The sequence below is a fragment of the Hibiscus syriacus genome, unplaced genomic scaffold (assembly GCF_006381635.1).
Source record: "Hibiscus syriacus cultivar Baekdansim isolate YM2019G1 unplaced genomic scaffold, ASM638163v2 tig00111774_pilon, whole genome shotgun sequence".
Lineage (NCBI taxonomy): Eukaryota > Viridiplantae > Streptophyta > Magnoliopsida > Malvales > Malvaceae > Hibiscus > Hibiscus syriacus.
The window spans coordinates 4,596,632-4,613,517 of NW_024063175.1; the positions used below are offsets into that span (position 1 = coordinate 4,596,632).

The following is a 16,886-nucleotide window of genomic DNA, read 5'->3' on the forward strand; positions in this document are numbered from 1 at the left end:
TTAAAAAACTCTCAATCATTTAATGATGGATATTCAAACATCACTGCAGACTTCGTGCTCAAACCTATAACATTTAAGGATAAAGATCATCCCTTTAATCACTGAGATCGTTTTGTTCGTGTCACATGTTTATAACAATAGGTCTAACTTCTCAAATCTTGTACAGTGTAAGGACCAAATTCTCACAAAATGAAGTAGGAAGACTATTTTCTCATATTACATAAACTGAGGGGATAAATTTAGAATTAGACCTATGGAAGCGTGGGTATTATTGTAATTATTATACATATTGGGAGATTTTTGAAATTTACCGAGAAGTATAGAATCCAAAACCCTAGTATTGCCTCCTCAAATCTTTAGGCCGACGAAAATTGGCTATAAATACTGAAACTCTAGTGTCGCCTCCCTCTTGATCTCCACTTCTCAAGGGAAATTTTCAGTTAGCATTTTCTTTTTCTTGTTTGGTTTGAAGGAAAAAGAGCTTATAAACTGAAGCCTGTGAGTGTTCTTCCTGTTTTAAGTTTTTATTCCTGAATTTTGTTGTTGATTTCTAAGCTTCTGCTACAAGTTGTCTAGTTTCATTGAAGAAATGATAATCATATTTATCTTATTTATTTTAGTTGATTTATGTTATTTTTTGCATATCTATTTTCATGGGAATTTGTTTAGGGCTTTTATATTTGTTTTTTTTAGCAAATTGAATCTTTCTGTAACCTTTTTTTTATTTGCTTAGATTTTTCCTTGAATATAAAGAAAATAATCTCATAAATATGTTTTTGTTTGATTTAGTTTGCCGAAAGAAAACACTTAATCAGATGTCTATTAAGCAATGCCTTCAAATTTCAAATTGTTGCCAGAATCCTTTTAATTTTAGCCTAACTCATCTTGGTTTTGCTTCAGATCAACAGTAAAAATGGTTCAATATAATTTCAAGAAAATCACTGTTGTACCAAATGGGAAGGATTTCGTAGATATTATTCTCTCCCGTACGCAACGTCAAACACCGACTGTTGTCCACAAAGGGTATGCGATTTCCCGTCTACGCCAGTTTTATATGCGCAAAGTGAAATACACCCAACAGAATTTTCATGAGAAGCTTTCGACAATAATTGAGGAGTTTCCTCGCCTTGATGATATCCATCCTTTTTATGGTGATCTTCTTCATGTCCTCTATAACAAGGATCACTACAAGCTTGCTCTTGGCCAGATAAATACAGCTAGGAATCTCATTAGCAAGATTGCTAAAGATTATGTCAAGCTATTGAAGTATGGTGACTCGCTATATCGATGCAAGTCGCTCAAGGTTGCTGCTCTTGGTCGAATGTGTACTGTCATAAAAAGGATTGGCCCTAGTCTTGCTTACCTTGAGCAGATTAGGCAACATATGGCAAGGCTGCCATCTATTGATCCAAATACTCGAACCATTTTGATTTGTGGGTACCCCAATGTTGGTAAGAGTTCATTTATGAACAAAATCACAAGGGCTGATGTGGATGTCCAGCCTTATGCTTTCACTACCAAGTCGCTCTTTGTGGGTCATACAGATTACAAGTATCTGAGGTATCAAGTAATTGATACACCTGGAATTTTGGACAGGCCATTTGAAGATCGAAACATTATTGAGATGTGCAGCATTACAGCATTGGCTCACCTACGAGCTGCGGTGTTGTTCTTTTTGGATATGTCTGGGTCATGTGGGTACAGCATTGCCCAGCAAGCAGCCCTTTTTCAAAGCATTAAATCTCTCTTTTTGAACAAACCCTTGATCATTGTTTGCAATAAGACTGATTTGCAGCCATTGGATGGCATATCCGAGGAAGACAGGAAATTGATCAATGAGATAAAAGCTGAAGCCATGAAGACTGTGATTGGTCAAGGAGGTGAGCCTACGGATGAAGAAGGGGTGCTGTTGACTATGAGCACTTTGACTGAGGATGGAGTGATTGCTGTGAAGAATGCAGCTTGTGAAAGGTTATTGAATCAGAGGGTTGAATTGAAGATGAAATCAAAAAAAATAAATGACTGCCTTAATAGGTTTCATGTTGCATTACCGAAACCACGGGATCAGAAGGAGCGTCCTCCTTGCATACCTCAGGCAGTTTTGGAGGCTAAAGCTAAGCAAGTGGCAGAGGAGATGAAGAGGAAAACCGAAAAGGATTTGGAGGAGGAGAATGGTGGTGCTGGTGTATACTCTGCTAGTTTGAAGAAGCACTATTTATTGGCAAATGATGAATGGAAAGAGGATATATTGCCTGAAATTCTTGATGGTCACAATGTGTACGACTTTATTGACCCAGATATCTTGTTAAGACTTGAAGAGTTGGAGCGTGAAGAGGGTCTTCGGCAAGCAGAGGAGGAAGGTGATGAGTTTGAGATGGATGGTGAAGAATTATCCCCGGAAGAGCAAGAAGCACTAGCTGAGATTAGGAAAAAGAAAAACTTTCTCATTCAACAGCATAGGATGAAGAAAAGCACAGCAGAAAGTAGGCCCATTGTACCCAGAAAGTTCGACACCGATAGAAAGTTCACAACAGAGAGAATGGGCAGGCAGCTATCTTCATTGGGGTTGGATCCCTCTCTTGCAATTAAACGTGCTCGTAGCAAGTCGAGGGGCCGGAAAAGGGAGCGGTCTGTTGACAGTGGAGAGGCTGATGGTGGTGATGCTATGGATATAGATGGCAACCAAGCAAGCAAGAAGCTACGCTTGAGGTCTGCATCTCGGTCAAGGTCACGATCACGACCTCCTAGTGAAGTTGTACCTGGAGAGGGCTTGAAGGACTCTGCTCAAAAGATTAAGGCGATTAAATTGGCAAAGAAATCTGTTAAGAAGAGGAACAAGAATGCTCGTCGTGGAGAGGCTGATAGGGTTATTCCGACATTGAAACCAAAGCACCTGTTTTCTGGGAAACGATCCATTGGAAAGACACAAAGACGTTAAGACTTGTAAGGCTATTCACATGCATTATTCTTAGTTTTTCATTTTATCTTCATTTAATGATGTGCTATCACCGTGCATTCTCTCTTATTTTAATTATGTTGGTTTTTTTTTTTTTTTTTTTGCTTTTCAGGAGATCAAAAATATGTTATGGTGAGAAAGAACCATTAATTTTGTGCGTTGAGAAACATTTGTTTTTTGGGCTTTAATTCTGTTGGCCAGTGGTGGCTGTGCGGCACCCAATTTTAAAATATGTTATGGGGAGAAAGAACCTTTAATTATGCTCTTTATATTTTTGTTATAATAAACAAGATACTGTTGGAAAAATACAATTTAGACAAGTAATTTTGATATTATTAGGATTAATTAAAAATAAGTGTTTAAATTATTATTATTTATTTAGGAGTATAAATTATTTCTTGGTTAATTTAGATTTTTAATGTTGTGTTATATTTTTAATTGTTTGAATAATTACAGCTGATAAATTTTGTCGTTAGATGGAACGTGTTATTTTTTTTTAGAGACTATTCATTTTTTTGAAATTATTAAAAAGTTTTAGAATCTTCTAAAATACTAACTTCAATCGCTTTGTCACCATCATATGTCACCAACTTTGTTAGTAAAATTTTTAATGGTGTATGATCGGTCGAATGATTGAAATATCTTACTCTAACCTAGAGGTAGGTATACGGGTTATCCGTCTGTTTAGCTTGCGAATTTTAACGGTGTGAGCTTAAACAGAGCGGTTTTTAAAAGTCTGTAATTATAAACGGTTTTGAATTCTAAGGCTCGCGGTCCGTCTATTTATCTCGTGAGTTAAATGGATTTACCCGCGGCCTATTAAATAAAAATAATTTTAAATGTTTTAAATTTAATAAAGAATATTGTTTTAACTTGCTACATTTTTAAAAATAATCATGTAACTTGAAAAGGAATGAAGTACCGTTAAAAAATAAATAATATTTAAATTTTATTTTAAATAGTATAATATGATTATAAAATAATATTTTTTTAATTTTTAATCATTAATATATATATATATATAACAATATAATTATTTAAACTCAAATTAAAAAAATATATTCAATTATATCACCAAATTGAAAAACAAATAAAACAATTATCACATTATACTTTTATAAAACACGATTATTTAATGCTATAATATGAAGACACAATAGTGTCTTGAAGCAGAAATTCAAACATAAAAATTCAACAAAGTCAAACATTATACAAATTTAACATTTTCTTTTGTAAAAGCCTTTGAAAGTTGAAAGTGTGTGTTTTCAATTTTTTCTTTTACTTTTCTTTCTTATTTTTAATCAAAATATTACGTGTCATGTGATATATTATTATAATATCATGTGACTTTTTATAATTAAAGAACCAAATAGATAACATACTTCATGAAAAAATAAAGGTCAAAATTAAATAAAAAATCTTTAAATACCAACGTGATAATGATGTAAATTTTATAAGACTAAAATACTATATAAATCTTTTAATTTTTATTTTTTTAAATGAAGAATATTTTGATACATTGTAAATGAAAAAAAAATATCAAGCAGTGGTATAATTACGACAAATGCCCTAATAAATTTAAGAACTAAAATGGTGATAAGTAACATCATATTTATAGGTAATTTATTTTCTTTTTCTATAAAATTCTTTAAGTTTATTTTCTCTAAAATTTTATAAATTTTAAATTAAGTGAGCTATTGCGAGCTTCGCGGGCTATCCGCGGTTATATCCATTAAACCCGCGGGTTTAACAGTCCGGGCTAAAAAGTCCGCAATTTAAACGAGCTTCAGTTTTTAATGTCCAAAACCCGCATGGGTCGTGGGTTAAACGGGTAACCCGCGGGCCTTAACCCATATATCCACCTCTACTCTAACCTCTAATTGCATCAAAATTGATAATAGCGGCAAAAATTAATGATAGTGAAATCTTATATTTACACGATTGTAGGGTATTTGGTTGATTACAAAAATTAATGATAGTGGTCAAATGACGTGTGCTGTTTAGTTGATTGATGACGTTGGTAGTGATAAGCGGTGGTAAAAAATTGAAATAAAGATTTTTAGATTTTTTTAGTTTTATTTCTTATGAGTTTTTTTTACAAAAATTATAATCTTAAGTTTTTTAATTTAAATAAAATTTTTAAAATTTTATAAAAGTGATAGTATTATTTAACGGAGATAACGATTCAATCACCTAAATGTATAACGTTGAAAATGTTATACATCTAGAGTGATCGAAAAATAATTTAAACACCTAAATGAAAAAAATGTATAATTTGGATAGTAATTTTTATATTAAGCCTTATTATTATTTGTTTCAATGTTAGTTTTTTATTGTTATTATTAGCACATCATACCAGGGGATCATGGAAAGATGTCCAATGAATCGTTAGTTTTAATTTTTTTTATTCAACGGTTAAATTCGTCCATCTGTGAAAAAAAACTAAAAGGAAACGACATGGGAAAAATTATCTAGGCTAGGGTTTTAAAAATCCAATAATTTATAATTAATTGCATCCATGATCTTAAAATATGACTTTCATTTTAAATTGGTCTTTAAGTTTTTAAATATTTTAATTTCATCATTAAACTATGACTATCATTTAAATTAGTCCTCAAACTTTTGAACATTTCAATTTCATCCCAAATTAGCCGTATATACTAACCACATCCCTTGTTAATAAAATCGTTATGTCAAGTTATATTATTATATGTTTGAAAAAAAATAAAATTTACCTTAAATTATTGTTGAAATTAATTACATATCTAGATGACTTTTGGGATGAAATTGGAATATTCAATAGTTTTGGGAGGAATTTATAAAGAGGGTCATAGTTTAGGGATGAAATTAGAATATTCAGAAGTTTAAGGACAAATTTAAAATGAAAGTTATAGTATAGGGGCATATGATGCAATTAACTCAATAATTTATTAATGATATGCTTTAATATATTTTACCGATTGTAATGTGAAAAATTAATAACCCTTCACATAATCAATTATTTTATAATATTATAAAATTAATAATTAAAGTTTTATTCTAAATTATATTAATTATTTTTATTTTTATTTTAAAATATATAATAAGGGAGAATATGCATCTTGTACAGATTGAATAATAGTTTGAAATGACAAAAGGCTAAATAATAATTTCATTGGATACTCGTCTTTTTGTATTGTAATGAAAACACTTTTTTTATTTGGTTTTGTCTTGGGAATCTCCACCATTGCTTCATTGTCTACCCTTTTGTTGAACAATAATGATTGGATTTTTTGAGCAAATGAAATTTTGTTAAAAATAAATAAAACTGAAATGAAATTTTTAACTAAGAGATAATTTTACTTTTTTAATGAGAAAATGAGGTTATGCCTTTCAATATAAAGTCATAGCCTTTTTATAGAGAGTTCTGGTCTCTTTAATCATTTCTTTCCAGTTAATGGAAATAACTAAAGTTATACAATAATTTCAAAGCTAATTCATAATAGTTTGAAATGACAAAAGACTGAACAATAATTTCATTGGATGTTAATCCTTTTGTATTATAATAAAAACGGCAAAAGTGCCCAAATAAGGATGTGAGAATGTTTAATTCTCAAATTAATGTATTCATCCGATTAATTCTTGATCTAGGGTATTTTTTACAGGGTTTTGGGATCTCTCGAGTGTTGATTGTTTCTTGGGATCTCTAGGCGTCTTTAACTGAAATCTAGGAAAAAAATTAGTGTTTTTACACAAATATCACCTTAGCATAAATTAATTACTTGTTAGGCACTGTTTAAAAATATTTTACGGATCTAGCAAATTTTTAAGTACTTTCTATAAAATTATTCTTGCATTAAATTACACAATACAATTATGTCTACCAATTACTACTTTATACTTTCTGATGCGTTTTTGACACTTTCAAAATCCTATACGTATAGTATATTTTAGGAAAACTTTGAGGGCAAGTAATTTAAAATATAAATAATTTTATAAAAAATTACGGATCATCATCATCATTTTGAAAATAATTTTGCAGAAAGACGTGACATGCACTTCATAGGATTTTGAAAAATATTTATAAAAGTTTTATAACTAATATTTATTTTTCAAAATCCTACGCGGTGAATGTGTCGCGCCTTTCTGCAAAATTATTTTTCAAAATCCTAGAAAGTGTCAAGCAGTAATTGGTAGACATAATTGTATTGTGAAATTTAATGCAGGAATAATTTTATAGAAAATATTTAAAATTTTGCTAGATCTGTAAAATATTCTTAAACAGTGCCTAACAAGTAATTAATTTCTGTTAAGGTGATATTTGTGTAAAAATGCCAACTTTTTTTCCCGCTAAAGACGTCGGGATTTCAACAATAGAATTCACCCTAAAGACGCCGTGAAATCAATCAACACCCCTAAAAACGCTGAGAGATCCCAAAACCCTGTAGAAAACACTCAAGATCAAAAATTAATCGGATGAATACATTAGTTTGGGAATTAAACATTCTCATATCACTTTTGCCAAAAACACCTTTTACTATTTGGTTTTTGTCTTGGGAATCTCCATATCCTTGTGCATCTTTTTGCTCAAAAATAATACTTGGATTCTTTAAAAAATCATGCTTTACTAATCATCATTGAACACTGAAACCATATAGTCTCGTGAATCTGAGAATTAGATGTTGAAATTTGATACTTGAAATCAGTGGTTTTGACTTAATAAAATTTGTTTTGATTTAAACAAATGGAATTTTGTTAAAAATAAATAAAAATGACGCTTAATACAAAAATAAATGTCTAAATTATGCATCAAAAAACGTTTTAATACCTAAATAATTTTTCGTTAAAAATAAGTACATAATATTTTCATCAAAGCACTTTCTATCATTTTGGTAATATTATGAATTTATTTAAAAATAAAAAAAAAAAAAATTATTATTAAAAAACCAAAAATTCTGTGCTCCTCCCCCTTTTCTCTCTTCCCTTTTCCCCCTTTTACTATTTGGTTTTCTTGCATCATTTCTTCCTTGTGCATAAGGGTGGGAATAGACCAGGCCGGCCTACAGGGGCTTACGACCTGACATACATAAAGTCTGGCATAGATTGACCTATTTAATAAAAAGACTAGTCTCTGACTTTTTTAAAAGTCTATTAAATTAAATAGACCAGACTTAGTCTTATTAAAAAGCCTTATAAGCCTAATAGGCCGACCTATATATATATATATATACTTATTGCAGCTGTCCCAACTAACCCATTATAGCTGTCAGCACGCCCGAGTTCCCATGTGAAGCATCCACACCATGCTAGCACTCTGCCCGAAACAGTGCGCCACCGGCACGCGAATCCACCGAGCCCATCCATGCCTGTCGGCCACCCACCGAAACCATCACTCTCGCCCATGCTCGCCCTGACCACGCCCATACTTGCAGCACCCACAACTCAATGACATCAGTGGAAATTATGGATATTTTTGTTTTCCAAGAAAATCCAGAGAATCACATTACCCAAACCATATTAATATCGCTAATCCCCTCCTCGGGCATCTCCTTTTCTTTCTAGACTTGAAATAAAGACAAACTGCTTAAATTATATATAGAGAGGGTCGGGAAAATGATAAAGAGTAAAGCAAAAAAAAATATGCCGTGGGAACGAAGCGACCTTTCAGTAGGAAAGAAAACCCAGAAAGGAACCATTAGAAAATGAAGCAGTGCTATGGTGTACGCCGGTGAAAAAAGCTTCCAATCCCTACACTTCTCCCCTCTCTCCGTCGAGTCATCTTTTTCTCCGAAAGAAGGCGACAAATAGCGGAATAGAGAGATAGGAGGCAGAGAGTAGAGAGAGAGAGGTAGAAGAAAAGCCTTTTCTCCCCTTGTTTTTTATTCTTAGCTTCGCGTTTTCCACCATAGAAAACTACAGAAAAACATAATTATAGTTTTAAATGGTATTTATTATTAATATATAGTAATATATAATACAGAGTGATTAAATTTGGGAAATAGAAATTTTTTGGTAAATGTTTTTCAAAAATATTTTTAACAAAGATAAGTTTCAAAGGGTACTTATTATAATTTTTATAAGAGCATCTCCAATGCTGCGCCAAACTGGCGCATATCTCCACTTTGGAGTGGTCCAACGCTGTGCCAAACTGATCTCCACTGTGAAGATATCCGATAACTGCACGCTACATGTAGTGTGCTACCGTAGCAATGCTACAAAAAACTTTTTTTTATAATTTTTGGTTTTTGTTTTATGATTAAATTACAAGATAGATAAAAATGCATTGAAATTAGATGAATAAACATATTAATTTTACTCTACGAAATGCACTAATTGAGCATTTGTGGAATGAATATTCTAATTCAGAGAATTAAAATAAATAATTATGTAACTTATGTTTTATGAATGTTATTTATGAATGTTTTATTTATGCTCTTTATCTTGATATTTTTTAGAAATGTATATGTTTTATTTTATATTTGCAAAATCAATATTATAATAGTTAAATATTATGAATAAAGTAGAGTTGGTGGTAATGTAGAGATAGCGCTGGAGATGAATTATTGTTTTATCTTTAGAGTAGAGATAGAGATGCTATAGAGTAGAGATGAGGCTGGAGATGGTCTAAGTACGGAAAAATGTAATTATAGTTTCAAAGGGTACTTATTATAATTTTTATAAGTAATATTTAATCATTTTTAGAAACTTGTTCATTTATTTATGCAGTGTTTTTCAGTCCAGTAACTAACATATATGTATTTTTCTTCTTATTTTGAAGGATGAAAAAGAAGAGATACAAATCACATTGAATTTTTTATTTTCTTGTCTGGTTAGAAAGATTGCATGTTGTATTGAAATTCTTATGGTGATTGCGTATGATCTGGAGGATCTAATAATGAAATGGTGTTACTATTAATTTTATTGGTAGATATTTTATGTACCAGTTCTGTTCAAATGGAATGAAGACGTAGGATTTATTTTTTGTTTGTAATAGTTAATATGTTGGTCAAATGGAATTATTTATTAAGGCCTTGTTTAGCCTATTATAGAAGGTGTGCTATTTTTTTTGGGTAAAAACAACTATCAAAGGAATATTAAAGGTTTAATGTGAAGAAGGCTTTTAAAAAGGCTATCAGGCCAGGCCAGTCCAGACTTTTAAAAAGGCCAGGCCGAGCCAAAATAAAAGTCTTTGATAGGCTATAGGCCAGGCCCATGCCTAAAAAATTCATCGTAGGCTAGGCCCATGCCTTTTAAAGCCTGGCCTGGCCTGACTTATTCCCACCCCTACTAGTTGTGCATCATTTTGTTGAATAATAATGCTTGATTTTTTTTGAAGAATAATACTTTACTAGTCCTCATTGTCTTGGTATAGCTTGGAATCTTGCTTGCTCTTTTTTTTACTTTTCCTTTTTGATCTTGATAATCTCAACGGTGGTGTTGTCTTATGTGAGACCCACTGTTTTGATTGATGATGTTTGTGAGTTTTCTTCATCATTTTCTGATTCAGATTATGAACTCATTGAGTTCAATATTTTTGTTATTAATTTTTTGTATTCTTTATTACTCTTTGCTTGTGCCAGTATGGAGCTAGTATTTTATTTTTTGTAGAATTATTGTCGTGTCTTTATCTGGATAGGCTGATTTATATAGACTTGATTTTTTGAAAAAGAAACTATCTAAGTATTTATAGTCATAGTTTTTATCATTGAATTTGTCACACTATATGGTCTTGAGCTCGAACCAAATATGAAATTCTTAGATATTCATCGCGTTCATATTCATAACTCTAGGAAACAATCCAAGAAATTCATAATTTGGAGAAAAAATGGATACTTAGGTTGAAATATTTTTGGTCTAGTTCGGGTTAGTATTTGTAAAAAGAATTTGGACCAAATGTCTTAGACTTTTTGAGGTAATATTTTAAAAGATGGTCCATACCAATTTCACCATTCTTAAAACCAGTTAGGTAATTTATAGTTTGTTCCATACTTGAAATCTATAAGCCAAAAATACCTCATATGTTGGTTGTTCATCAGGAATGTTGCATACCATGCTGAATGGTAGTCTCAGTACAAAAAATGGATACAATGTGAATTTTTTCTTCGGAAAATGATATTGGAAATTTCATCATGGTTGATGGGCTTTCACCCCAATCATTTTGTAATACCCTAAACATCGGGTCAGTGACTAAAGTGTAAGGATTTAAAAGTTAGTGGTTATATTTTGATAAATTGAAAAGTTTAATGACTAATTTTGGAAATGTTGCCTATGACTTATTCTCAAATATTGAAGGATTGAAGGGCAAAGTGGTCTTTTGACAAGAAATGAATTTAAAATTCATTTTAAGGGATATTTTGTTAGAGTATGCACAAAGACCAATCATATGATGATTGTAATAATACTTTTATTTACCTGTTTTATTGAATAAAGACATTGCCGCTATTATTTTCAGTTATATATATGTGTTTAACATAAACTGGAAGATAATAAAGTCCATATAATGACATAATTGTTATTATTAAAACATCCCTAGTCAAGTATTGTTATGGACATGGACAATAATAATACGCTTAAGACTAACATGTTATTGATTGATGACAACGAGTTGTCATTGACATAAAGATGTCAGAATAATGTATTGTTAGAGAATAATGTATTGGATTGACCCACCATGAGCATATGTATTGGATTATTATGTGACAGTCATAACATTGCTCATGGTGATGACTATATGTATGATCCTCAGACTTGAGATCAATATTATTCCAATATATATTGTTGTATATTTTGATGCAGTTAAACAAGCTCCGTAACTGGTTGCTTTATAAAGACTGTTATTGAATATATCTCAATATATGTAGTGGGTGTGTATGAGATAGGATTTGTCCTTCCTACATAATAGGAAATATATCACAGGCCACTTGATTTAGTGAGACTAGAAATGCATGGCCATGCTTGAATAAGTTGATATGAGATATCACAAACTATTTGTTAATTAAAGTCTACTCTAGATATCAAGAAACAATAGATGGGCTATACAAGCGTGACTATTCCAAGACTTGTACCTATTCTAGATATAAGGAACATAAGGATGTAATACATAAAAGAGTTAATCACCAAGATGATATGTCGAATCATATTTTCTTGTAACTTAGGTGACAATGATATATTGCTAGATGTCACTCATTGTATGTAATAATAGAATTATTCTAATAATTACTGTTAACGTTACAAGAACCTACAGGGTCACACCCTTGGATTGAAACGAGCAAATATGTACAATTTGTTGTACGATACTAAAATATATCTAGAGTTAATTTATGTATGTTTGATATACATATGTTTTAATAATCCCGGATATTTAATTCCAATTAATTAAACTATATTTAATTAATTTGAAATAATAAAATCCCTAATATGATTAGGGTAACTTGGATATAAAAGGATTATTAAATTCCAATTAATTAAATATAGATTTAATTAATTTGAAATAATAAAATCCCTAATGTGATTAGGGTAACTCGGATATAAAAAGATGTGTTAGGTCTAGCAGCTGTTTTTAACACACAAAACATAATCTTCAGCCGTTTTCTCTCAAAAACGTTTTGGGGAAAATAAATATTGCTCTCAATCGGGTGAACTGAGTAGAGGACGAGACGTGATTTCGTGGAGGCTTTCAATTCGAACAGTTCGTGATCACCTCTTCTTGTTGTTGTTCTTGATGTTTTTCAAGGAACCTGCTGTAAGTATTCGCATTCCTTCCTCCCGATTTCGGTTTTACGTACTTGGATCGCTGGTGAGACCGTCGACTTTTGTTTCCGCTGCGCCGTGGGGTGCGCCGACGGTCCCAACATATTTAACATGTGAGAAATAGAGAAAGGGAAAGAAAAATCTGGAACACTTCTCTTTTTCCTTTCTATACCGAGACCCACCATGGCTAAGGTAAGTGATTTTAAAGTTGATTGTTTCTTTCATTTTTGAGTTAATTTTTGGTCTTTGGATGATATAAAATCTTAAGAAAGCTTAAAGATAACTAAAAAAACCATAGAATTCATGAGTTATTGGTAAATTAGTAAAATGAGTTTTTAAGGGGTTTTATGAGATTGATTAGTATTGGGATTTCTAATGCTATATATGACTTGTCATAGGTGTAAATAATAAATTTGAAGTGTTAGAAAAGATTGAGAACATGTTTGAAAATTTGGTATGATTTTTAGTTTTAAGAGTTCTATGGAGAAATTAGGGTGTTAAAGGGGTTTTAATGGATATAAGTTAGTGTAAATGAGTTTAAAGGCATGAATGGAGTTTAAAGTTGGAAATTTAAGTGAAGCTGGGAAATTTTTCGAATTGAAATAGATTAATTCTGGGTAAGGGTATCGGTACTGGAGGAACAGTACCGATACTATAAGGTTAAATTAAAGGAAAGTGTATGAATCCGATGAACAATATCGATACTGATTAAAGTAGTATTGATATTGATGTGGAGGTATCAATACCAAGAGTAAGGTATTGACACTGTAATTGAAAATGAATTTCAGAATGCCAAAATGGTATTGGTACTGAAGTAGGTATCGGTACCATAGAAGAGAAGTATTGGTACTATGGGTAGAGTACCAATACTATTAGGCCTGAAATGTTAAGTTAGGTGTTCCATTTTGTTTAAGTAAAAGTTACTTGGCTAGATGTAATTGAGCTCTGATATTCATGGACGAGTAAAGTTAGTAAGCTAAAGTGAAAAAGATGTCTGCTTAGGACTTAGGTGAGGCAAAGGTGAGTGCATTTATATTTATGTTTTAAAGTATGGAATGAGGAAGACTTACGATGAGTCAACCTCAGATGATTTGGAAAGAAATTGTTTTCAAATTGTTCTATGTTAAATATATTTTACATTGTTTTGCTAAACGATTCTTTGAATAAATTTTGGGTATGAATTACTCAATCTATTTTATATGACAAGTTTGTTTTAGTATATGTGAAATATTTCAATAATATTGTTTATATAAATGATTTCTATAGAGAACAATAAATGATGTTGAATTAAGCTAAGGTATGAATATGTGTTATATGTGAATATATGTAATACCCCAAATACCAGGTCAGTGACTATATTGAAAAGATTTGAGATTTGAGATTTGAGATTTGAGATTTGAGATTTGAAGATTTGAAGATTTATTTGAATAAATGGTAAAATATGAGAAAATGATTTGGAATAGTGTTTTGAACTAAATTGTATCAATAGATGAATTAAGAGGGCATTTTGGTATTTTAAGGGGAAAATGAATTTAAAATTCATTTTAATAAGGTATTAAAGTAAAGAGGGAAAGGGGAAAAGAAGTTACCAAAAGCCATCTTTCTTTTCTTATTCTTTCCAGTGGAAATAACCCTCCTCCATAGCAAAGGTAAAGTTTTAATTGGCTAGTGTTTCTTTTCGATTATGGTTGGTTCTTTTAAACTTAAGTGATATGTAAGCTTAAGGAAAGGTTATATAAGATTAAAACTATGAGATGGAGGAAATATTAGAGATTTAAGAAAACGTGTTTTAAAATGATATGTTAATATATGAGTGTTTATTGATGTTTACTAGTAGATTTGACTTGTCAAAGAAGTAAATGAGATATTAGAAGCATTGGATGAGTTTAAAAACAAGTTAGAAAATGTGGTGTGATTCTTAGATTCAAATGTTCTTGAGAGCTTTTAGATGTTATAAGAAGCTAAATGAAGGAAATTTAGTAGGGATAAGTAGAGAAGAGTTTAATATTATTGTTGGGAGTAAAAATAAGGAAATTTGACCAAATTTGGGTAAAATTCGGGCTGAAAAATGGAAAATTTGGGTAAGGGTATCGGTACTGATAGAATAGTATCGATACTATAGGCTTAAAATTGGTAGAATCAGTTGAGTGGTATCGATACTGAAGAGTGTAGTATCGATACCAAGAGGGGTATCGATACTATGAGGAAGGTATCGATACCATTGATAACAGAATGCAGAAATGGTATTGGTACCGTAATAGAGTATCGATACCATAGTAAGGTAGTATCGATACCATGGTAGGGGTACCGATACTATTGAGCCAGAAATGTGAAGATAGGCTGAGATTGTTATATAAAATATACTAATAGTATTTTTGAGTATTATTTAAGTATAAATGTTTGGAAATATACTAACAATTGATATTGTACGTGTTTTTAATGGATGTTTGAGTATATCGAAATCAAACTTCCGAGTCCATCAAAACGAAAGACAAATGCAAAGTAACTGAGTAATCAGATATACATTTTGGATATAATAGCGAGGCAAGCTAGGTGAGTGCATTTATTATGCACCTATATGTTGATGAATAACCGTTTCGGCACTAAGTGTACAATTCACAGAATTCATCATATGTTAATGAATAATCGTTTCTCACTAAGTGTGCAACTTGCATAATTCATCATATGTTGATGAATAATCATTTTGACTTTAAGTGTGCAACTCACGGAATTCATCATATGTTGATGAATAACCGTTTTAGCACTAAGTGTGCAACTCAAGGAATTCATCATATGTTGATGAATAACAATTTCAGCAGTAAGTGTGCAACTCACAGAATTCATCACATGTTGATGAATAATCGTTTTGACACTAAGTATGCAATTCACAGAATTCATCATATGTTGATGAGTAACCGTTTCGGCACTAAGTGTGCAATTCACAAAATTCATCATATGTTGATGAATAATCGTTTCAGCACTAAGTGTGCAATTCACGGAATTTATCATATGTTGATGAATAATCGTTTCGGCACTAAGTGTGTAATTCACGGAATTCATCATATGTTGATGAATAACCGTTTCGGCACTAAGTGTGCAATTCACGGAATTCATCATATGTTGATGAATAACCGTTTTGGCACTAAGTGTGCAATTAACGAAATTCATCATATGTTGATGAATAACCGTTTCAACACTAAGTGTGCAATTCACAAAATTTATCATATGTTGATGAATAACCTTTTCGGCATTAACTAAGTGTGCAATTCACGGAATTCATCATATGTTGATAAATAATCATTTCAGCACTAAGTGTGCAATTCACAAAATTTATCATATGTTGATGAATAACTATTTCGACACTAAGTGTGCAATTCACAAAATTCATCATATATTGATGGATAATCGTTTCGACACTAAGTGTGTAATTCACGGAATTCATCATATGTTGATGAACAGCCGTACAAACACTATGTGTGCAACTCATATCATTCATCATGTGTTGATGAACAACTGTATAGGCACTATGTATACATATTAATAAAATGATCATGACCAAAAAATTGGTAAATTACCGTGTTAGCACTACGGGTGCAAAACTATAGAATTTATAAGGAAATTAATTAGTTAATTGATATTATGAATAATTATTAGAGTAGGAACTGTTTTACTATAAAAGATTAATGGCCTAGCTGTGCATTTGACATAAAGGTGTCAATTATGCCAGTTAGAATAAAGGTTAAATATGTTTGAGTAAAAGATTAATGGCCTAACTGTGCATTTGACAGAAAGGTGTCAATCATGCCAGTTAGATGAAATGTTAAATGCCTTTGAGTAAAAGACTAGATGTATAACAATGCATAACGGTATATGAAAGGCATTAAAGGATGCCATAAATGAAACGTGTAATAGTATATAAAAGGCATAAAAGAATGCCATAAATGAAACGTGTAATAGTGTATAAAAGGCATGAAAGGATGCTATAAATGAAATGTATAATGGGGTATAAAAGACATGAAAGGATGTATAAATGAAATTAATAAATAATTATTAAAGAATAATAAGAAAAAAATTACAGAAAGAAATGTATGATGGACATACTAGGAATGGTTACGATGTTAGTATGAAAGTATTTCGGTTTAAATAATAGGGACTTATCTAATCCTTATGGATGATACGAAATATTTTGAAACTAAATAAG

General features: G+C 31.2%; 1 protein-coding gene across 3 annotated transcripts; it reads left to right on the forward strand.

Annotated features, from left to right (window-relative positions):
- The first annotated feature begins 412 nt into the window (after window positions 1-412).
- Window positions 413-3,211, forward strand: LOC120170243 (nucleolar GTP-binding protein 1-like). 3 transcript variants are annotated; one of them, XM_039178220.1, is made up of 3 exons: window positions 413-498; window positions 901-2,941; window positions 3,061-3,210. In XM_039178220.1, exon 2 carries the CDS (start codon window positions 914-916, stop codon window positions 2,936-2,938), a length of 2,025 nt encoding a protein of 674 aa, XP_039034151.1. In that variant the 5' UTR covers window positions 413-498; window positions 901-913; the 3' UTR covers window positions 2,939-2,941; window positions 3,061-3,210. The 3 variants fall into 3 exon arrangements, with proteins under 3 accessions (XP_039034151.1, XP_039034152.1, XP_039034153.1); XM_039178221.1 differs by lacking the exon at window positions 413-498 and having other exon boundaries at window positions 869-2,946; window positions 3,066-3,211; XM_039178222.1 differs by lacking the exon at window positions 413-498 and having other exon boundaries at window positions 869-2,943; window positions 3,069-3,211.
- Window positions 3,212-16,886: the final 13,675 nt, after the last annotated feature.